This window comes from Curcuma longa, chromosome 20 (assembly GCF_044706935.1).
Source record: "Curcuma longa cultivar G26 ecotype Majalengka, Jawa Barat chromosome 20, ITB_CL_G26_1.1, whole genome shotgun sequence".
Lineage (NCBI taxonomy): Eukaryota > Viridiplantae > Streptophyta > Magnoliopsida > Zingiberales > Zingiberaceae > Curcuma > Curcuma longa.
Genome location: NC_133880.1, coordinates 1,370,936 through 1,395,765, shown reverse-complemented (window position 1 = coordinate 1,395,765; position 24,830 = coordinate 1,370,936). Strand labels below are relative to the sequence as shown.

Below are 24,830 nucleotides of genomic sequence, written 5' to 3'. Positions count from 1 at the left end.
GTGTGGAACGTTTTTATGCAACAAGTTCAAAATTTCTTTAGTGTTTTAGATTTAGTTTTCTATTTTCTTTTGGTTCTTGTTGCTCTTTGGTGATATGGCTAAGAAGAAATTTGTCATGATTTCTGATGAATATGTCAAATTCTCTCAGTACCAAAAATCGTTAAAATCTTCATCTACACCAATTACTATCATAGCCGAGTCAAGTAAACCAAATACATGTCTTGTTTCCTCATCCTCCAAATGGATCATTAATTCTAATGTCACAGGTCATATAATAGGTAATTCTAAATTGTCCTCTACTTTTCAATCACATACTATACTTCTATTGTTACTTTAACAAATTGGTCAACCATGATTTGAAATCTTACACCATGTCAAGCAAAACGGTCGAAATGTATTGTTCTAGTAAATCACCAAAACTCGATACCACGTGGTACTAAGGTTCAAAATCTTGAGTTCTGCTGTAGTTTCGGTCTTTGATCAGAAAGATAGGCATGGTATTGGTGACAAATTGAAGATTGAAGGAGGAAGGAGATGAAGGTAAGGAGACATTGCATGTGTTAAGTTTCGGTAATTTAAAACCATGTTCAGTACAGAGAATGTCTCCTTCCTATGTTTCATCTCCTTTCTTCTTCAACTTCATTCCATCACTAGCACCATACTTTGAAACATCGACACGATACCGAAATAATATCGTTCCATTCAAGATCGAAACTTTGGCACAACTCGAGATTTTGAACCTTGAGATCAACCTCTTATGTTCTTAGGTTTGGCATAATTACTCCAACTCCTTCAATTCCATTACACCATGTCTTAAGCTTACCTTGGTTGTCTTTTAATTTAATTTCTATAATTAAGCTCACCCAAACTCTTAACTGTTATGTCTCATTCTTTCTTGATTATTATCTTTTTCAAGATCTTAGGACAAAGAAAATTATTGGTAAAGGACCCCATCCGAAGCACATTGACGGTTGTGTCATCCTTTTGTCCTAGTATTGAAGAAAGTTCATCCCCAATTTTATAGTCTATCCTCATTACATTGTGAGTTATGTCAGTTTGCTAAACATCATCGTCTTAGTTCAAGTCTAAGAGTCAATAAACGAGCTAGTTCTCCTTCTGAATTAGTTCTTTTAGATGTTTGGAGACTTGTCCTATTATGTCTCAACTTGGGTTTAGTATTTTTTTATTTTTGTTAATGATTTTTCTCGTATGACATAGTTATATTTGATGAAAAGTCATTCTAAGTTATTCTTTCATTTCTTTGCCTTTTTTTTTGTTGAGATTAAAATTCGATGTAATGTTCCTATACAAATATTGCGAAGGAAAAATTACTGCCATGTGACCTAGTGGTCGCAGGTTCGAGTCGCAAAAAATTCTTACAATGCAAGGTAAGATTGCGTATAAAAGACCCAATATAATTTGACCCTTCTCGGAAGCCTACATTGATGGGACCTTCATGCACCGGACTGCCCTTTATACAAATATTGCAAGTGATAACGCTAAGGAATACCTATCAAATCTTTTCAAACTTACATAACTTAACATGGCATTCTCCATCAGACCTCTTATGTTAACACCATTTCAAAATGGGATTCCTAAGAGAGAATAGTCATCTTCTTAAAACTGTTAAGAGTTTTATTATTTCAAATGCAAGTTCCTAAATAGTTTTGGACAAATGCAATTTCCACAGCTTATTTTCTAATTAATCATATACCATCATCTGTTCTTTATGATGAGACTCCTCATCACATTCTCCTTTCAAATAAGTCATTATTTTGTTTAAACCTAGAACATTTAGTTGTACTTACTTTGTTCGGGATATTCATCCTTAAGTCACAAAACTTGATCCAAAATCTCTGAAGTGTGTTTTTTTTAGTATTCTCGTGTTAAAAGAAGGATATAGACGTTACTCTTCTAATCTTAATAACTATTTGGTGTCCACTGATTTCACTTTTCTTGAAACCACACCTTTCTTTTCCTCTACCGATCGCCCTAATCAAAGGGGGCAATGATGATTTGTTATTTTATACCGTCACATCCTCTATTTTTTATCCTATTAAATATATTCTTGTTAAGCCTCTCATACAGTAGGTTTATTCTCGATGATATATTCCTCCTGATCCATGTCTTGCGCTAGCTTCTTCATCAATCAATTTAATTTCAAGTGATGATGTACCAATTGCTCTTCGCAAAGGTAAAGGCCAATGTACTTATCCAATATCTTCTTTTGTGTCTTATAACCACTTATCATCTACCTGTTCCTTTATTGCATCTCTTGATTTTATATCCCTTCCTAAAACTGTTCATGTAATTTATCTCATCCCAGTTGGTATAATACTATGATCGAAGAAATGAATGTTATGGATGACAATGGTACTTGGACCTAGTCAAATTACCTACAACGAAGAAGGCAATTGGATATAAATGGATGTTTATAGTTGAAGTCAATCTTGATGGGTCTATTGCTTGACTAAAAACCTATCTTGTTGCTAAAGACTGCCCCCAACTTATGGAGTGAATTATTTTGATATTTTTTCTACTATTGCTAAACTTACTTCTGTTCAGTTATTTATTTCCATAATAGCTACTCATAATTGGCCCTTACATAAGTTAGACATCATAAATGCTTTTCTCATGGTGATCTTCAAGAAGAAGTCTATATGAAGCAATCGCTAGGCTTTATTGCACAGGCAGAGTATGGGAAAGTTTGTCGTCTTCGTATAGATTTTACAAGCACATAACAACTAGACCAGAAAATGTATGATCAAACTTCAAGCATATGAATAATTGTTGTTAGTGCAGACCTGAATACCATTGGACAATAGTCTTTCCATTTAAAATCTTCAGCACGATGTGGAGGTGTGAGCTGCGAACCTTCTTTTGGAAAATTCATCCAAAAGCTTGCTCTAGGACCAAAATCTGATGCTCGCACTTCACGCCTTTGTATTGGTGTAATTTTTCCTACAGTATACCTGGAAATAAACACCATTGTTGAGAGTTAAACCTCACTGAAATGCAGCTGGGGAAAATAAATGTGCACAAATTCAAGTGTTGAATATAGTACAAAGAAGCCGATGCAAAGCTAAAACATAATGATGCAAAATCACTACACTGGACTTCAAAGATATGGGATAAATAAAATTAGAACATATTTAGTTAATAGTGATGAAATTTCATTGACTAATATCACCAGTAAATGGGTGTGTACTTTTGACCCTCTTTACTTCCAAAGAGGGAAAATTCCATTACTCAACCTCCTAAGGTGATGGAATATGACATCCAAATCACTGGATTATAGTTCAGCAGTATTCAAGGAACATGACTAAGCTTGTAAGAAATTTCATGAGTTGAATATGAGCAGTATGTCTGAAACAACACAAATTAGAAGTTGCCACAAGGAAATTAAAGTTATAAATCACCAATCAACTACAATATCATAATAATTCATTTAGTTTCACAGATGAAGTTAATCTTACATCTTAAGTACCTGGCAAGGCAGGTAATCAATTCTGAAGTATTAATTAGGTAATTGTAAACTAAAAAAAATCATCATTTCAAACTTTGGCATGTTGCAATCACAAGCATTACTGTTGTCCACAGCAACAAATGGAGGACTAGAAGAACCTTTGCAAAGATATTCTAAAAACTCCATGCATATATCCCTATTTGTCAGCATATACACCAAATATAAGCGCATTTACTTGAGAATTCACCTACCTTGTAAATAAGAGAACCACAATTTTTGGGATGAAAAGTTTCTCTTTAGTTCATATTCAACCATGTGTTGGAAATTGGATTTCATAACCAATGAAATTGAGTAAGCATATGTACATTCTATATTGCAAATAGATTGTCATAAAATCAATTCCTCAAGAGAATAAGAAAATTAATATAAAATTATGAGCTACTTGAGATAGAGAAAACTGTAATCAATATTACCAGTTTCATCTAGATCCATTTATGATCATGACGAGGACACAAACCTATACACGAGTAGTCGACGAACATGAATATATGAGCGCTAATACCATGTGGGGCTAGAAGGGAATATGTGACACATAGCTCTAATTGGGTTGAGCCAAATTGAATTGGGCAGGGTGCAGTGCATGTAATTGAGCAACTAGCCTTAATTGGTCTGGCAATCCAAATTGGGTTGTTAACTCTAATTGAACCAACAGCCCAATTGAGCATAAGAGCCTAAAAGAATGATAAATCCCAGTCAGTCTCATGGACTCAATCCCTGGGAGTGGCCCGTCCGGTCCCACAGAAATTTCTCACCGACCACCAGGGTAAATCGGGAAGCGCATACGGCGTCCAATCCAGATGCCCAACATCCTTTGATTGCGTTCCCCATTTGGAAGAAAATTCTTGCAAATACGCCGTAGCTGGGGATCGAACCGCGGGTCCCTAGGTCACAACCCGGATGTCCTACCGTTGCACCATTGCCCCGGGGACAAGCATAAGAGCCTAAAGAGGGGCTGTTGTATAACACCTATAGCCAAATTAGGCTTTAATTTCATGGCATTAGATAAGACCAATTAATGGGGCCAAGCCCAAATTAATGAAACAGAGATGGGGATGCGCCATTCTCAATTTCGCTACCCAACAGTACCAAGCAGTCATTGTACAGTGTCTGTTTAGCAATGTTCACAACAATGGTCCCCAAGGGATTTTCTTTCCCCTTATATCCCTTCAAAATACAAATTCAAATTAAGGGATGCAATCTTGGTTTCTGCCCTTTTTCTCATGTCTCCCCATTCCTATAAACACAACCACAAACTTTCATTCCAAGTTGCTCCAAATTCAAGTAAGAATCTTCCACTCAAGTTCTCTTCTCTACTTCTAGAGTTCCAAGGTGTTGAAGTTTGTTTGGGTCATAGAATTTGAAGTGCTCATATTCCAAAACAAAGGTCGTTGCATCATAAAGTAATCATAAACGCTTGGGCAGCATGTTCAAAGATAGAGTCAAACTCTCGCCTCAAAATTTCAATCATGTTCAACAGCATTACTGTGCCACTGGTCCACATCAGAGATGATTAACTAAAAGGATGCCTTGACCATTCAAAGGGGAGCATCGACTGACCCAAGTCGCCAACCCATCATCTCATCATGCTGACCCACTGACAAGTCAACAAAAATCACCGCCCAAGGAGACAAAGCTATATCAACAATAATTTAGAATAGGTGTTTCAGTTACAACAAACAAAGAGGTTTTAACTGCAATTTAAAACAAATGAAAAGATCCTAAGTGCACCTGCCTATGCCTATGAAATTAAGAAGACCATGAGAATTCAAAGTTTATCATAGACCCAACATAATCCCCACTTTCCCCACCAGAAATGCGAGCATATTTGGTTAGTTCTGGAATTCTTTAGGAAGGTTGGAAACCTCCAACATCACCAAGACCAAATGATGCAAATGATGAAGCAGCCTCTTGCTTAGATGGCTACTGAACTTGTATCATCAACTCCTAATATCACCCCTCTCCATTGGCAAAGTGCTTGTTGTCAACAACTATTGCAGGTATCAAGGACAGAATGTTTCCTAAAGCTACTGTCTTTTGGCCAAACATAACTTTGCCTAATGAATCAAGAACTTGAATTTGCCAAAACTCGTGTGGGTGTTGAGTCTACATGAGGCTTGGGCAGCATGACAGTGATCACACATGACAACAGGTTGCTACTCCAGTTTCACACATGACAGTAAACAAATTACATAAATAATCCCTAAACTACAATCCATATTTTAAATTAAGAACTAATTTTCCATAACTTGTCATGCTCAAGTTCGTTCGTTGGATTTACTTACTGACAAATAACCAACTATTAAAACTACTTACTTTGCATTCATGTTGTGTTCACACTATCATAAATATGACTGGCAAAAGCATAACGTTTAAGTGGTTGTTGAGTTCACAGCTGAATATAGAATGATCAAGCTGACATAAGAATAAGACATGGATGCTTACACAGCTACCAATTAGTGTGCTACTTGTTCTTAATTAATTCTAATAAATGGATTGGAACTAAACAAACAATTTTGAAAACATGTAAGTGGATTAAAAGAAAAAAGTTTAGGAGCCAATTTGTAACTGATTGATGATTCAGGGATCAAATATGTAATTAACCAAACAAATAGATATTTATTTCAACCACAACTGTTGTGTCCTTTTCGTCAAGTTCCTTTTCACATTAGATTGTGGTTTTTTCTTCCTCATGTCCATGCATTTACTTGGAAAACCCACTAGACTGGTTAAACACCAACTGGAGTAAGGTTCAGGTAACTCAAATACCGCTTCAAAAGAAGAGAATCAGAACTGTTAAAAACTTATCAAAATGGAATCATCAATCATGTTTCTATTTTCAATCTTTGCTTTGTTTTCTTACCATCTATTGTTGAGGTCATCTAATTGTAGCAAAGTTTAGGTACTAGTTGACTCAACACAAGTACAAGGAAAAAAGGCTGAGATAAGAGTGGTTGTGTTTAAGTTAATGAACACACTGAACTTGAGGTTGGAACTAACAACCACAGTACATGTTGAGGATCTAATTGAAACTCAAATAGGACTCCATTGGAAACATATAAAATTTAAGGGGGTGAATAATGTAGAGGGGCCACCTAGGTAATAAATCCTCTTAATTTTCTCACTTCAACTTTAATATGATTCCATAGGAACCTGTATTCATCTCTTCCTACTAGATCTGATTTCATCTAGCAGATTTCCCAAGTAATTTGAAGAGCATCTCAAACACTTAGGAATGAACAAGAATTTAAATGATGTCAGTGCGGATAGGAGATGAACAGAGATAATTGGAGATGGATGATTAGACCTATCATGTGCATCCATTGGCTGAGGTTATTTGTGCAATATCTAAGTCTCCATACTTCATATTGTGTGTCCATGCAGATTAATGTGTGGGACTGCTGTCAGAGTTGGCTCTGAATAGTTCAATTTGAACTGGAATAGTCAGTATAAAGATCCATCCACAAGAGAGAACCAATCTGTGAAGCCAATGGTAAGCTCAAATTAAAAATAATTCCCTCATCTAAGTATGTTACTCATTCATTTGCTCAGGGTGTTACAACATAGGATTATGTAGGATTATAGCCAATGGTTTCTACATCTTTTACATGTAGGATTATTTTAGGGTGTTAAAATCTCACCTGGTTCGAGTCCCAGAAACAACCTCTTGCAAAGCAAAGTAAGACTGCGTACAATAAAATCTTGCCCGGGACTCCATATCGGCGAGAGCTTCGTACACCGGACTGTCCTTTAAAATCTCACCTAGTTTAATGTTATAAAATGAAAGGCTTGAAGTTTCTATAAGAAAGTTGAAATCCTAACCCAGAATCACTCCTATCAGTAGCATGTAAAGCCCAATGGTGGCTGCTCCATCAGTCAGCTAGCTCTTTTCAAATGCTGGACTAAGTCTGGAGTTAGATCTACTATGATACCGACATTAACAACCCAACCAAATAAAAGAACCAAAATGCTCAATTCCAACGTAACAATAATTCACACATCTAGGCTTATAAACCTCAATTCACTAACTCATTCTTTTCGTGTGAGATTAAATCAAGGTATCATGATCGCAGACTCATGGAACAACTGAACTAAAATAAACTAGTGCCAACGAGTTAAACGACAAGCTATTTTTTTTAATACAAGAACATTGATTATCTATTTTTTTCTTTTTCTTTTCATTTTCATTTTTTCATAGTTTATGCAAGGGAAAACCCCTTAGTTCATGGTGAATGTTACAATTGCTTGATATTTTACATAGTCTTTAATTTCTTCTTCTTCTTGGCATTCCCCAACTCACAAACTTAAAACAATAAACTTTCAAAGAAAGTTATGTTGACAAAGAAAGATAGTTACCTTTATTATCATTAGGAACTCTAGCTAGTTCTTCTCTTTAAGCCGTATATATCCAACATGAATCTACAATCTAAAGATAAAGAGGATCATACAGCACCTACTACTATGTCAACATTGCGCCTATCACAAATTGTGAAAACTGTTCTATAATGTAGGCTTTCCTTAGCATTTTATGAATTCAATTTTATATTGTTGACCTTATGTCCTAAAGTTAAATGGTTAACCAGAACTTTTTACTATCAAGTACCAACATCAATCAAACATTTGTCTTCCTCCAAAAAAATTCCCAAATTTCTTGTCTAAATGGTTCATTTGCATGAATTTTCAAGCCAGAAACTTAATAATCATATGCCAAAGATAGAAGAAACAATAGAAATTTGAGTCTTAGAAAAATACAACAGCTCATCTTCAAGACTTTTAATATTTAGAATAGATTTGACAAACACATTGAGTCATTCTACTTCAAAATGTTTAATAAGTGAAATAATACCAGTTAGTTTACCAGAGATTTACTTACAAATTTGCAAGCTTTGATTAATATTCATTCAATGTAAGAAGGAAATTGGTTTTAGCTAATTAACTACAATTGTTTAATCCACAATTGAAGTATAGTTGGTAACTAAGTAAACAAGCTTTTAGTCATGACTGCTATGCAAAAGAAACAATTTACAATACATATCCTGTCCTAGAATCCAGACACTAGAGGTTCAGCTTTTTTGCCTTTTGTACTCTTTGCAAGCTCAACCAAGGGTGCAAAAATGGAATTGTAGAGATAGCAATGTAAATCAGTGTATACCATGGATCTTCATCAATTTTTAAAATAATTATCATTGTGGCTGCTTAAATAAGAAATAATTTTATAGGAAAATGAACTGTTGGCAGGAAAATGCCATTAAACAATGGCAGAACCCAAACCAAGGCAGAGATCAACAAAAAAAAACATGCACTTGATAACACAAACTAGAAAGACTAATACCTTAAGAAAAGTAGTAATGAAAGAACTATTAGCTTAATTGGGATATAAAACAAAACTTCACACATCTAGACCATAGAAAGCTTTACCTAATACCAAGCTGAAGACTGAGCATCAAGTCATAACTCCTATGACCCTTTATTATCGCTTCTCCTGGCCTTTTTATGTCTTTCAAAAGTTTCTTTTGATGTTTTTTTATTTTTCTAGGTGACCCTAAAAAGCTGTTGTTGATTACAACTTCACTGATCAAAACTCCTTGCATGTACTCCCTTTCAAGGATTGGAATATTTGTATCAGCCACTTTTTCATCATTTTCCACAACAGATTCTAGCGCCATATCATGTCCAATAACTTTTTCTATAGCAACCTCAAGACTCCAGCGCCTTTCTAATGCCACATGTTTGGTACGAGACTGCTCAAAATTTATAAGGTGTCTACCTGGTTCTTGAGTTTCACCAACCTTCATATTGCCCATGTCAACAGATGAAGCATGAAGGATACGTGATCCATGGTGTTGTCTCTTGAAATCAGGTAAAATCCCTCGCTTTCTCAAAGCATTAAGGTAAAGCCCTTGTCGAACAGGAATTTTGCTTCCTTTTGGGTAAAAGGACCCTTTTCCATCCTTTAAACCTCTTGTCCATGTTCCAATATAGCAGCCCCCATCTACCCACGTATAGACTCCAAATCCATGCATCATTCCATTGAACCAGCTTCCTTCATAAGTGTCACCATTTTTCCAAGTAAGAGTTCCCTTATCTGAGATTGTTCCACCTTTCATATTGCCAATATAGACGTTTTCATTGGCCCAAACATACTTACCATGGCCTTCTATCACTCCCTGGATCCATGATCCTTCAAAGACATCTCCATTAGGAAAGGTTTGATAACCCAGTCCATGCTTGAGATTCAATTTCCACCTCCCCTTGTAGGTCAAATTGTCTGAACCAACATAGGTCCCATTCCCATGCATGTATCCACTAAAAAATTCTCCCTCATAAATAGCTTCTGAAGCCCATGTCATTTTGCCATGCCCATGCCTCATCCCTCTTCTCCATTCACCTTCGTATGTACAACCATCTGACCAAATGTACTTCCCAGATCCTTCTGGCATGTTACCCAACAGTGTCCCGATATACTTGTCTCCATTGGGAAGTATAACTTCAGTCACTCTGAAGTTTATGTATGAACTGGCAGCAAAAGTATCCTGTCCGTTCACCAAGTTGACTGAGAGTTCTCTGTTACTGATGGAACCAGTGTCAATCAAGGATAAAGGTCCACGGCTGAAAGAAATTGCCTCCACATCATGAACATGATCCCCAGGGAGTGACATGCAATAAGTTATAGACAAACTAATCCTTCAGAAAGAAATCCGCAAAAGTTCAACTGCAACAATATAGACAAAGAAGAAAATTTTAGCATGTTATCTTAATCTTCTGAATCTCCAGAAAAGAGAAACATCCTGTAAAATTTTAAAATGAGAGTTAATAAAGAAAAAATGTAATCTTGAATATGTCATTTCTTATGTGCGATAGCTGCAAAATATATAGAATACTTGCTGCTATGCATATCAAATATCTATATCTTTTGTCCAACCAGAACTGATCATTGGAAACAGTTATTGGTGGACATGTTTAGAAACATTATCAACTTGTATTGGATTTGGACAACAATTTAAGCCCAATCTAGAGGACTTTGACAAGATTTATAGTATGGGTTCAATTTTGGGTAGGACTTGGCCATAAAGGTAAGAACCCGAATTTGAACTTGTGAAAGAATTTCATATGTTACAACTACTCTACATTGCTTACAAGCTTTACACAGATTTTAGCATATGAGATCTTGCCTCCTTGACCTCTTGGATTAACAAGGATTGTGTGAAACTTGCCACAACATGCATAAAGGATGCAGCCTTGTAGGACATCAGGTTCTGACATTCTCCAATGCCTAATCTATGAACCGTCAGACAAGATGATCAACGTCTAACCTGAAGACCTGCCAAAATCAAGGACCCATCACCAGAGATCCATCCCATTGTTATACCACATTGCCATGGGTTATAATTTACAAGTGGCCCTCTTATCGAAGGGATACAAAACAATATTATTCTTTTAAATTGATTTTGCTCTTATTATATAGTTACTAATTTTTGTTATATTTCTAAGAGGCATACATTTTTTTTGTTTGCCCGTAGATTTACCATTTGATACAAAAATGTCCTTACAATTTTAATATAGTCAAAGAACCTTTCAAAAGCTTTTAAAACCTACTTGTCCCACAAAGATTAAATACTATCTAAATGCACCAGGTTTATATTCCCTATTCACCTTATTACCTAGAAATAATACCGTTAAGCATTCCACACTCCATATGCATGCCTTCATTCTTTACAAATTACATTTTTAATTTATCATTTTTTTTTTTCCTAACTTACCTTTTACACTCATCACTGTACTTGAAAATAGCCTATATACTCTGATGACTCACTGTGAAAGAGAAAGTAGATGATCGGCCCTAATCAACTGATTTAAACAACCTATACTAACAATTAGTGTCTTTTATGTCATTTAATTTAGTATGCATAGACAGATGAGCAAGGCATCGCCGCTGCAGGGGTCCTGCCACAATCCTTCACAATGATGGGAAATTTGGCATTCTTTACTAGCTCATGGTATTAGATGAACATAAATATTGATTACCCTAAATTTCCAACTTAACCGTTATATCAAGCTCCTGTTAGAAAAATAATCGTGTGGGCTAACATATTTAATTAAATGTCTTTATAAATGGCTATCTTAAAAGTGGAACCCAATTAAGTGATCTAATTAAGTTATATTTATCAGGTTCGAATATGAATTTTATTTTGTGTAGAGATCTATTTTTTATTTCTAATTTATGATGGGCTAAATTAGAAATATTAAAAGTTTATAACTCTTCAGTTATAAATAGGGGTTGAGGTCCTAAGATCATATGTAACCCTAATTTTATTGACATCTCATCGTCATAAAATTCAAAAGGGAACATATTGATCTCAAAGACTTCAACAAGATTAAGCATCTGTTGTTATGAACTCAGGTATGATTTAAATTATTATTTATCATGTTAATATGATATGGAGAATCGTGAATTTAGATTTATGTTTTAAATCTAAAATCGTTTTCTAACAAGTGGTATCGGAGCAGTCTCAATATCAATCTATTCAGATCTATAGTTGTTTATGAATTTAGATCTATGTTTTCATAAACCCTTGAGTATTTTGATTAAAGTATATTTTGTGATCTGATTTTGGGTTTATGCATTTTTTAAATCTAAATTAGGAAAAAATTATTCGGATGCTTTGTTGTTTGGTTTAATAGAAGCCAGAAATTCATGATTTTGAATATCATAATTTCGATTTCCCATTTAATTTTAATATTAATTTTCAAAAAAGGGAAATTCAAATTTAGGGTTTAGGGCCGCCGAAATAAGGTGCAATCCACCAATCCATAGCCAATTTCCAACGGCATAAGGCTACCCTAATTAATGGTGGTGGTGATAGTGGCGGTGTGTCTTGGTTTTTCAGGTTAAGGTGTTCTATGTTATTATTTAATTTTCTATTTTTAATTAAAAAACAAAATTTGGATTTTTAGGAAATATTCCTAACCCGTCATCTTATTTATGGATTGCGTTCATTCGTTTACGAGCCTAATTTCAATTTTTTGGTGGACCACTTTTGTGCTTGGTCATTTATATATTGGGTTTTTCCTGTCGTTGTGATGTCGTATAAAATTTTATTATGATTAAAAATAATCGATTAATTCACTATAGATGTGGGATATTTTAAATGGATTGATTAAAAGCAACCTCTCTTGTGTAGATCAATTTATTTAAAATATTAAGATGATTGTGTTTATATTATTAATGCTGGATATTAATAGGCCTAAAGGAAGATTAATATTTGGCCGAATTATATAAACACCTATGGTAATTAATATGTGACAATTCTATGGTTTTCCATGTGGGCAATTGGTTGGTCAAAAGATAGATTAATTGTTTAATAGGAATTATTGTCAATATTCAACTACCACACCGAGAGTACAACTTACAAATTAATATTTTTGTACCAACATATGAATTTATCAATTAGTACTACGGATTCATATATGGTATTTTTGTTCTTCGTTGCAGCTACTGCTTCTACTTGGATGATATCTGCTAATGTCAATTCAATTCCTATGTTGAATGGGAATAACTTCAAGGATTGGAAGGAAAATGTCATGATTGTCCTTGAGTGCATGGATTTAGATCTTACGCTAAGAATTGAATGGCACACTCCTACATATAAAAGTTCCACTAATCAAGAAGGGACTTTGAGAGGTGGGATCATTCAAATCACATGAGTTTAATGATCATGAGACAAGGGATTCCGAAAATTCAGCACCATGTCCGATGAGGTTACTACTACCAAGGGATTTCTTAAGGAAATTGAGAAACAATTTGTCAAAAATGATAAGGCTAAAACAAGTATGCTTCTAGCAAGCTTGATTTCTATAAGGTGAAAGGGCAAAGGCAACATCAGGGAATACATCATACATCATGAAGATGTCTCGTCTTTGCTTTAAAACTTAAGGCACTACAATTAGAGCTATCTGAGGATTTGCTCATGCATTTGATTTCTATTTTTCTTCTAGCACAATTTAGTCAATTTAAGGTCAGTTATATGTGTCAAAAGGAGAAATGGACTCTAAATGAGTTCATTTCACATTGAATGCAAGAAGAAAGGTTGAAGCAAGAAAAGACACAAAGTGCTCACTTAGCTAGTACCTCTAAGGACGGTGGAAAGAAAAGAAAGGTAAAGAGGTTGCAGATGGTCCAGCTAAAACGAAACAAAGAAAGAAAGAAATTGAGGGACAAAATTGTTTCTTTTGTTGTACTACAAGACATCTAGAGGGATTGTACCAAATATCACGCCTAACGTGCTAAGAAAAGTACAAATCTCGTTTTAGTTTGTTTTGAGGTTAATTTAACTTCAATACTGAATCACACTACTCATAGATATGTGTCTTTGCAGGGTTGTCTAAGTTGTCAAAAGTCAATTGATGTTGAAAGATTCATCTATATGGATGATGGCCAGGCTATTGAAGTTGAGGCTATAGGATGCTTTAGATTATTACTGAGGACTTGGTTATTATTTGGATTTGACAGTCACTTTTGTTGTACTGTCATTTAGACAAAATTTGATTTTTATTTCTGCATTGGACAAATTTGGTTGTCATTGTTTATTTGGGGATTGCAAGTTTAGTCTTTCTTTAAATTCAAATATCATTGGTAGCGGTTCTTTATCATCTCTTGATAATCTATATATGCTTGATACGATTGCCTCATTTAATGAAACCTTACATGTTGCTACACATGGTTTAAAACGAAAATTAACTGATGAAAATTCTGCATCTCTATGGCACAAGCGATTAGGTCACATTTCTAAACAAAGAATTGAAAGGCTTGTAAGTGATGGAATTCTCAGTTCCCTTGATTTTACAAATCTTGATGTGTATTAATTGCATCAAAGGGAAAAGAACAAACATAAGAAAAATTGATGACAACAGAGCTTCGGATGTCTTAGAACTAATTCATATTGATATTTGTGGGTCATTCCCTACGGTTTCATGGAATGATCAATAATATTTTATTTCGTTCATAGACGATTACTCTAGTTATGGGTATCTTTATTTGATTCATGAGAAGTTTCAATCGCTGGACGTGCTTAAAGCTTATAAGGTTGAAGTTGAAAACCAACTTTGTAAAAGGATTAAGATCGTTAGATCTGACTGTGGAGATAAATACTACGACAAATATGATACCACAGGTGAACAGCATCAGGTCCATTTGTTAAATTCCTAAAGGAACATGGTAAAGTCCCATAGTAGACCATGTTGGGTTCTCCAAAAATGAATCGTGTATCTAAGAGACAAAACAAAACACAAAAGGCTATGGTAAGGAACATGATTTCTCATTCAACCTTGTCAAGTTCTCTCTAGGGAGAAGCATTGAAAACTGCAGGTTACATTCTTAATAGAGTACCCATGAAATCGACGGCTAAAACCCCATACGAACTTTGGACCAGCAAACAGCCAAGTATTAGACATTTTCGTGTTTAGGGATGTCCAGCTAAGGCAAAGCCATAAAGGCCAAATGAAAGCAAACTTGGACTCGAAAACAATTAGCTGTTATTTTGTTGGATATTCCAATAGATCTGTAAGTTTTATAATCCCACGACTAAGTCCCTTTTTGAGATGAGAAATGCAACATTCATTGAGGATGTTGAGTCTTGGAAGAAGAGATAAGGATAAAGAATTTGCTCTTGAAGAGGAATTAATTCAAATTCCTACAGTTGCATTTGATCATGTCACCTTACAAGACATTGATCAAGAAGCAAATCTGAAACTTCAAGACAATGATGAACTCCCTATACAGAATGAGGAAATTATTCCTGAATAACAAACTCAACACCCTTAAACTCAGGAAGCAATGTCATTAAGGAGATCCACGAGAGAAAGGAGAAATGCTATTCCGAATGATTTCATAGTATTTGATCTAAGAACATGAGGATGGTATTGGACTAGTGGAGGATGATCCTATCAACTTCCATCAGGCTATACAAAGTTTGAATTCTCACGATTGATACCATGAATAAAGAAATTAAGTCGATATATGACAATAACATTTGGCAACTTGTTTCATTAACTAAAGGTGTGAAACTCATTGGTTGCAAATGGATATTTAAAACCAAAAGGGTTCAAATGGTAATGTAGAGAGATGTAAGACTTGTTTTGTCACAAAAGGCTTCACTCAGAGGGAAAGCATCGATTATAAGGAGATTTTGTCTTCAATTTTTACAAAGGACTCCTTTAGGATTATTATAACACTTGTTGCACATTTTGATTTTGAGTTATATCAAATGGATGTAAAAATTGCATTTCTCAATTGCAACATCGTTGAAACAATTTATATGGTGCAGCTAGAAAATTTTGTGCCTGGAGATGCAAGGAAAATGGTTTACAAACTTAAGAAATTCATCTATGAACTCAAACATGCTTCCTTTAAATGGTATCACAAATTCCATCAAGTAGTAATCTCTTTTGGTTTTGAGGTAAATATGGTGGATTATTGTGCATGCCATAAGTTTAGTGAGAGTAAACATATTTTCCTAGTTGTGTATGTCGATGACATATTGCTTGCCAGCAATGATAAAGTTTTGTTATTTGAAACCAAGAAATTTCTATCACAGAAATTTGAGAGAGATGCCTCTTCTGTATTAGGAGGAAATCAGATACACTAGGATCGTTCTCAAGGTACACTTGGGTAGTCACAAAAGTGTTACATCGAAAAGGTGCTTAAAAGATTCGGAATGCAAAACAACAAACCAAGAAACACCCCTGTGGCTAAAGGAGACTTTTTAGTCCAAAACAGTGCCCTAAAATGACCTTACAACTAAAGAAAGGCAAAAAATTTCATATGCTTGGTTGTCTAATGTATGCTCAAGTTTACACACACTCGAATATTGCATAACATTGTTGGGATGTTATGCAAATATCTGAGTACCCCTGGAATGAATCATTGGGTAGCAACCAAAAGGGTCATGCAATATTTAAAGAGAACAAAAGACTTCATGCTTACCTATAAGAAATCAAACCAATTGAAGATCATTAATTATTCAAACTCTAATTTTGTGGGATGCCAAGATAATCGAAGATCCACATCAAGCTATGTATTCTTATTTATTGAAAGGGTTGTATCTTGGAAAACTATTAAGCTAACATTTATAGCTAGGACTGAGTATTCGATTAAAATCAAACCGAATTAACCAAAATTAAACAAACCAAATTTTTCTGAACTAATTGAACTGACCGATTTTTAAATAAAAACTGAACAAACCCAAACAATAAAATATTGATTAATTCGATCAAAAATCGAATTAACCGAATTAACCAATATTTTCAAGTATTATGGAAGATTTACCAATTAGTTAGAGATTTATAGGTTCACCTAATTAGAATTTACCGATTTTTTTTAGTTTATTCGATTTAACCGAATAAGAAATTTTAAAACTGAAATCGAACTGAATTAACTGATTTTTTAGAAAAAAATTGAAATTCTGAAATAACCAAACCGAATTTTTAAATTCGATCGATTCAGTCAGTTTATTCGATTTAACCAAACTTTTGCTTACCTCTACTTGTAGCCTCTTTCACCATGGCAGCAAAATTCATAACATGTTATGAGGCATCCAACCATGGCATATGTCTATAAAATTTTATCACAGGGCTACTGATTATGGATGGTATTAAAAGACCATTAAAGATATTTTATAATAATAAATCAACAGTTATGTTCTCTAATAATGATTGGAGTTTATCAAAATCGAAGCACATTGACATCAAATTCGTTGTTGTTAAAGGGTATAAAGTGGTCAGTTGGTTATAGAGCATATTGGAACAAATTCAATGATTGTAGATTCGCTCACTAAAGGTTTGACACCCACGGCCTTTTACGAGCACATTGCTCGCATGGGTGTTATGCTTCTTTAGAATATTTAGTTTCAGCGGGAGTGTGTACATTAAAATGCACAATTGTTAAAGGTATATTCATTATTTGTTTTGGAACTTTGGTTAAGGAAATAAAGTTTTTGGTTTATGTACACCGTATTCTATTTTTGATCTCACTAACGTGTAAGGCAGGAGCAATTAGAAATAGACATGTTTAGATCAAATTACATGTAATTTTCATGCTACACGTTCATAATTGATCTATGTCATTCAGTTATATTGATATTCACGGTCATTGAAGATTCAATTGCGATCAATGCAACACAGACCGCCTTGATCCAATGTTGATATGATAATGGACAAGATGACACGGGATGCTCTGATTCAAGATAGCAAAATTATGAGCGCTCTTTGGGATAAAGACATTTCTAATGCAAGATATGTAACCCAAGTGAAAGATTGTTAGAAAAATAATCATGTGGGCTAACATATTTAATTAAATGCATTTATAAATGGTTATCTTAAAAGTGGAACCCAATTAAGTTATCTAATTAAGTTATATTTATCAAGTTCGAAGCATTAAATTTAAATATGGATTTTTATTTTGTGTAGAGACCTATTTTCTTATTTCTAATTTATGATGGACTAAATTAGAAATATGAAAAGTTTATAACTCTTCGATTACAAATAGAGGTTGAGGTCCCCAGTTCATATGTAATCATTATTGGCATCCCATCATCATAAAATTCAAAAGGGAACATATTAATCTGGAAGACTTCAACAAGATTAAACATTTATTGTTAGAGACTCGGGCATGATTTCAATTATTGTTTATCATGTTGATATGATATGGAGGATCATGAATTTAGATTTATGTTTTGAATTTGAAATCGTTTTCAAACAGCTCCCAAATATATAGTCAACATCTCATAAAAGTAATTATGGGTTCCGAAATTGGGCGACCGCTCTACACGAACAAACTAACATGCACTCGAGAACGCCTCACCTATGCCCGACTGCTTGTTGAGGTAGACGCTAAAGGGATGCAAGTATATACAATGCCCATAATGCTGCCAACAAGAGCTCAGATTGAACTAAACATTCAGTTTGAAACAATGCCTAAATATTATGATGGTTGTCGATGAATTGGACACAATAAGGCGACCTGCAAGGCTGCTGGTGTAGATTCTTCGCGGACAGAGGCAAACCCAACAAGGTCCAGAGCACCTCGACGATGTGCCCGCTCACAAAAGCGATAAACCCAGAGCTGCTAGCAGTCAACTAATAACTTTGCAGGCTACCCACTAGGCAGACATAGTTGTTCTGAGTACTGACATTGCACAAGCATCACCTACACCATAGGGTTGAGGATTCGGTTAAAATCGAACCGAACCGAATTAATCAAAATTGAACCGAACCGAATTTTTTTGAACTAACCAAACCGACCGAATTTTTAAATAAAAACCGAACAAACCGAATCGATAAAATATCGATTAATTCGAATTTTCGACCGAATTAACCGAAATAATCGAATTTTTTAAATATTATGAAAAATTTACCAATTAGTTAGGGATTTATAAGTTTACTTACTTAGGAATTTATAAATTTTTTTTTTATTTTGATTAATTCGATTTATTCGGTTTAACCGAATAAGAAATTTTAAAACCGAAACCGAACCAAATTAACCGAATTAATCGATTTTTTATAAAAAAATAACCGAAATTCCGAAATAACCGAACCGAATTTTTAAATTCGATCGGTTTATTCAATTTAACTGAATTTTTGCTCACCCCTACCTCACCAACAGCCACGATGAGTTGCGTTAACCAAACAACTGCAACTACAAGCAGAACAACTGCAACAGATTCAAGCGAATCACGTGTGCAGGAAACAGAGAGTAATCCCAAGCAAGCAGTTCCTACAGTAGGGGATCATTGTGTTGACAATTCTACAGAAGGTGCACCTCAGGACAGAGACGGCGGTTGTGTAGCGACCACTTCAGCCATATCCACCTCAAGAACCAAATCAACAAGCAACAACGAGGATACCTCATATGCAACAGCATCCTCGGGCAAGCAGTGAACATATAAGCAGCCCCCCTTTGTCACTTTCCAACGGCAAGGACGGGCACGTGGTGGCCATACTAGAACATAAAGATTACATCATGGAACATAAGGGACTTCGACAGACCCCTTAAACAGAAGGGGGTTCAGCACCCCCTTCAAAGACGATGAATACCGATACTTGGATTATTGGAGAAGGCACTCTCAGAAAGGGATCTTGATGCCCTTCACAAACGATTTCCAAGTATGGGAATTGTCCATAATTTTGGCTATTCTAACCATGAATGCATCTTGGTCATTTGGGACCCGCAGCTAGGGGAATTGAATGTTCTCAAATCCAATCAGTAATTCATACACTGCTCAATCCGTTGCAAAGTTACTGGACGGAACCTCCTTGTCACCTTCATCTACAATCTCCACAGCGTGGTGCAGCGACGACCCCTATGGGCTTCCCTCCTCGAACTAGGGGAGCAAATCAATGATCTATGGATGGTTATTGGGGATTTTAACTCCTTATTGTCGACCGGAGACAAGGTTGGAGGCATGGCAATCACTTACTATATTAGGATTTCAAGCGAACTGTTCAACTGTCACTTGGTGGATTTACAATCCGTGGGATGCCAATTCACTTGGACGAATCGTACGATCTCATGCAAATTGGAACGAGCTTTAATCAATCATTATTAGTTGATGGCAGACTTCCACAGCTTTGCGAAATTTATCCCACCGAGCTGCCTATCCGATCACTCCTACTATATTGTGTTATTGTTGAGCAGCAAGCAACAAAAGTGTCACCCCTTTAAATTCTATAATATGTGGACACTTCATGACAGTTTCCCCGAGCTAGTTACGGAGACATGGGTTGATCATATTTCTAAGACTGCACAGTTCATTCTTAAAAAGAAACTCACATATCTAAAGCTCTGGTTACAAGACCTCATCAAGGTGCATTTCCAACATTTCTCAATAGGCTTTGCGGGCAAATGAGGAGCTCAAGAAGGTACAACACAATATCTTGAATAGTCAAGCCCCTCTCACCAACTACAAGTTAAAGTCATTAGACTCGGAGAAGCGGAACGGTCATTCTATCAATAATGAGCCAAGTGCATGTACCTCAAGCAAAGCGACCAATGTACCAAGTTTTTCCATAACCTTGTCAAACGGAATAACAAGCGCAACACCATCGTGGCTATCACAAATGCATCGGGCGAGCAAACGACCAGCACCAGGAAGTTGTAGAGGTATCCATGGCTTACTATGAGAACCTCCTCAACATGCAAGCAAACTGTTCGCCACTGGACAACAGCGCCTTGCATTCTGGATTAATTCTTTCACCTACTGATCAACAGCGTTTGATCAACCCTGTTAGCCTAGAAGGCATCCGAAATGCACTGATGGACATTGGCAATGATCGGGCGCTAGGGCCGGATGATTACAGAGTCAAGTTCTTCAAATCTGCTTAGGATATAGTGAAGTCTGATCTATTTGAAGCCATGTAGGAATTTTTCACAATAGGACGTCTTCTCAAGCAATGAAATCATACCTTATTGGTGTTCATCCCCAAGTCGAACCACGCACCAAACGTTGTGGACTATCGGCACGGTCATATACAAGCTCATCTCCAAGATCTTAGCCACAAGAATGTAAGAGATCATCGAAAGTCCCTTGAATCCGACACAAGCGACCTACGTTGAAGATGATCCTTAGTGGAGAATATTCACCTTGCTCAAGAACTACTAAGGAAGTATTCACAGAAAAGGATCTCCCCAAGGTGTGTCCTCAAAGTCGACCTTCAAAAGGCCTTCGACACAGTAGATTGAGACTTTTTTATTAGCAGCCCTACATGGCTTTGATTTCCCACAGCAATATGTCAATTGGATCTCCAAATGCGTTACGAGAGTATCTTATTCTATGGGAATCAATGGGATAATGCATGGATTTTTCAAAGTATGACGGCACCTCGATCAAGGTGATCCACTATCGTCATTCCTCTTTGGTTTATGTCTAGAAGTTCTCTCTAGATCTCTCTAAGTCATAGTAAAGTAGCCCGGCTTCCACTATCATTCGATGTGTGCGGACACTAGCATCACTCACCTAGCATACATGGACGACTTACTTCTTTTTGCCCAGGCCAATGAATCTACTATCAAATTGCTTGCGAACTGCATAGAGAAGTTTGAAACCACTACAAGGCTGCATCCCAACCTCAGAAAGTCCAACATTCCTACCCTCAGAAAGTCCAACATTTACCTTGGCGGAGTCAACGAACGAATCAAAAACATATTACTACAACTCACCAGGTTCCAATAGGATACCTTCCCATTCTAATACCTCGGCATACTCTTGACTGCGGCAAAACTGAGGATCAGCAACTATGGGGCCTTGATGAATGTCATACCACATAAATGCGCGACGTGACCCAAGCACACGATGTTCTACGCAAGTAAACTTGAGCTGGTCAAAACTATTTTGCAAGGCATCAAGTGTTTTTGGCTTTCTATCTTGTCGATTCCAGTGCGATCGTTGACAAGCTATATGTCATTTGTCGCTCTTTTGTTTGGACGTCCAAACACCCGCCTATCTCCTAGGCCACAATCTACTTAGCCAAGGAGGAGAGAGGGTATGGAGTGTCGGACTTATGAGCTTGAAACTCCGCTTTACTCTACAAGTCCCTATGGAATCTACAACGCAGAAAGGACTCGCTTTGGGTGAAATGGATCAATCATCAGTACCTCTGGCACATTGACTTATGAGACTGGAATGCCAAGATCTCTAATCCCCGCCTTTGAGAAGGAAAATACTACAATTTTGGGATACACTGTAAAGCAAAATCAGCTCCAAACAGTAGGCGCAGAACCTGTTGTCCGCTTAGTTCGGTTCTATCCAGCGGGGGGTAGCAACTCCGTATGACTTCTTCCGACCTCAAAGAGAGCCCAAAACATGGGTGAAGGCTATATGGAAGGCATACCTCATGCCCAAGCATCAGTTTGTGTGATGACTCCTAACACAGGGTCGCCTACGCAACAAGGACAAAATGAAATACGTGGAGTAGAAAACTTATCCATTGTGCAAGCGGGCTGATGAATCATTGGATCATATCTTCTTTAGATGTCCCATTAGCACTGCTCTTTGGGACAAGGTGAAGACTTAGCTTCAACTACGACACAAGATGACCACCTCCATGTGAATGCTAGAGGTTTTCCTCTATAGATACCACAGTAATGGCCGCTTGACTAGAGCTAGATACTTGAGCATGTTTTGTACAACTTTTTTATTATGGCAAATGCTTAATCGCTGCCAATTTGAGGGAGATGCCCTGATGTTGAGAGGATGTTTTGCAAGATCCAAACGCACATCTGTCACGTTGTGTGTATCTAATATGTACCTTCTCATGTGATATATATAAAAACTATTTACCTTCCTCAAAAAAAAATCCCAGAGGCTCTTTTAGAAGAAATCTTAAATTACCAACATGCTAGAATTATACATTCCTTGCTGGAAGCACCATGCCTTTTACAAGTACAGCAGTCATCATGTTTCATACCATTAGTTTGACATCTTTTTGATAATCAGGCAGCATATGGACTTTCCGCAAAATTGTACTGAATATTGGAAACTCACTTTAATATAAGTTCTATTTTCTAGCACTAGAATCAGTTTTATTTCAAACATTTTCAGCAAGCAAAGCTCTATATCGCCATGCCAAAATTCACAGTAATATTGCATATAGTAAAAGATATTAAGCTTTTCTCCATAAGTCCTTCTAAACAAACAAAACAAAATGCAGTAAGAAATCTGGCTAGCTTGATGTGAATAACTTGGTGCATATAAAATTAATAGCAGTATCCAACATATCAGAAATATTGTAACATAGAAGTCTTTGAAGCATCAATTGGAAGAAGATTCCTTTTGGCAATGAATCAACAATTAGCATTATCAGTTCATACTCCCTTTAATCATTTTGATATAGGTGAAAAGGAATTAGATAAAACTAATGATGAGATTTACGTAAAAAGCATTCCTCTTTACACCAACGAGGAATTCAATTATTAAAAACCATGAAAATTAAAAAAAAAGTAACAGAGAATATGAAGTGGGGAAACATTTTGCAAGTACAGCAATCTGACATAAAGCTTATCTACCCAAAAGAACACTACAATCTAACCTACCTTTGCAGGTGACTACCAAACTGGACCACTGTCTATCTTTTTAACGGATGCAGCAATCCTTAAGTACCAAATTCCAGTGTTCACAAACAAGTGTCCACCATAATAAAACCCAAATAACCTAACAACCAACAATCCCACCGCCGCCGCACATAAAGCAACAAGAGGTTCCGCTCCTGCTAGTCAAACGGACAAACCCAACGAGGATAAAAAAAAAATCCAGCCCTTTCTAAATTACCAATCCATCGAAAAACGAAACCGCCTAAATGAGAAGCGTAAAATTTAACCATCGCTCTAGTCTGAGATCACAGAGCCCAACAGCAAGGCTCGGGATCCGCGAGATGGATCTCCGAATGGAAACACAGCAACAAGGACAAGAGAAGCAAAGCGAGAACCGGAGAGGTTACCGACCGAGGTAGCGATTCGATCCGGAGGAGCGGGAAGCAAGGAAGAGCCGCCGCCGCCGCCGCCGCTGCTGCCGTTCGAGATGGGGGACGGAGGCAGTTGCTATAGGTGGCGATTGATTGGTAGTAGGGTCTCCCTTGCCGACGAGAGGGAGAGGTGTTTTTGTCGTCGATAAGCTCGTTCTACTACTACTACTATTTTTGTGGAGGAAGGGAGGCTTTGGTCTGCCACTTCTCGCCGTAATGTGAACGGCGCGTGAGAGTGACGAGAAGAGTAATATAAAACAAGAAAAGAAGCAGCAGCACAGAAGCAGAAGACTCTGGATCGAGTGGGTGGCCGTCCGGGTGCGTTTGTACGTCAATCGATGGGAGGGAGTGGGTGTGTATAGCTGTCGAGTACATGTCACGGAGAGGGAAAGCCAACGAGGCGTGAGTGGGGGATGCAAGGCGGGGGCCACCTGACTGGGTCTGCGGGTAGGCTGTCCCGGGGGAGTTTGCGAAGTCATTTTCCGGCAATGTCATTGTGTTTATTGGACGCTTTCTCTTCCTTGGGGAAGCCGTTACGTGAGGGTGGGGCCGAGGGGAACGGGATGGGAACCGACATTTTGTTGGCGCTAATTGTGGTGCCGCCCGAGTTCCTGCTTTGTTGACCCACGGTGGTTATCCGCCACGTCATCATTAATATGAGAAACACACATTTTTCACATGTAATAAAGTTTATTATTTGTCTATATATAACGACAAATATTGTTTTTGTAATATATTTTTCATCTTTCCTCCCCTCCTAAACAATGGACCTCTCCTTAAAATGTATAAACAAACA

General features: G+C 36.6%; 1 protein-coding gene across 1 annotated transcript in view; it reads right to left on the bottom strand.

Moving 5' to 3' along the window:
• LOC141813149 (phosphatidylinositol 4-phosphate 5-kinase 9) overlaps positions 1-24,238 on the bottom strand; it is a 42,399-nt gene extending 18,161 nt beyond the window's left edge. Inside the window, exons 1-3 of the mRNA XM_074701060.1 lie at positions 24,015-24,238; positions 8,942-10,235; positions 2,805-2,972 (exon numbers count right to left, since the gene is read on the bottom strand). Coding sequence (XP_074557161.1) covers positions 2,805-2,972; positions 8,942-10,182 — 1,409 coding nt within the window. The 5' untranslated portion in view covers positions 10,183-10,235; positions 24,015-24,238. The remainder of the gene's footprint in view (positions 1-2,804; positions 2,973-8,941; positions 10,236-24,014) is intronic.
• Positions 24,239-24,830: the final 592 nt, after the last annotated feature.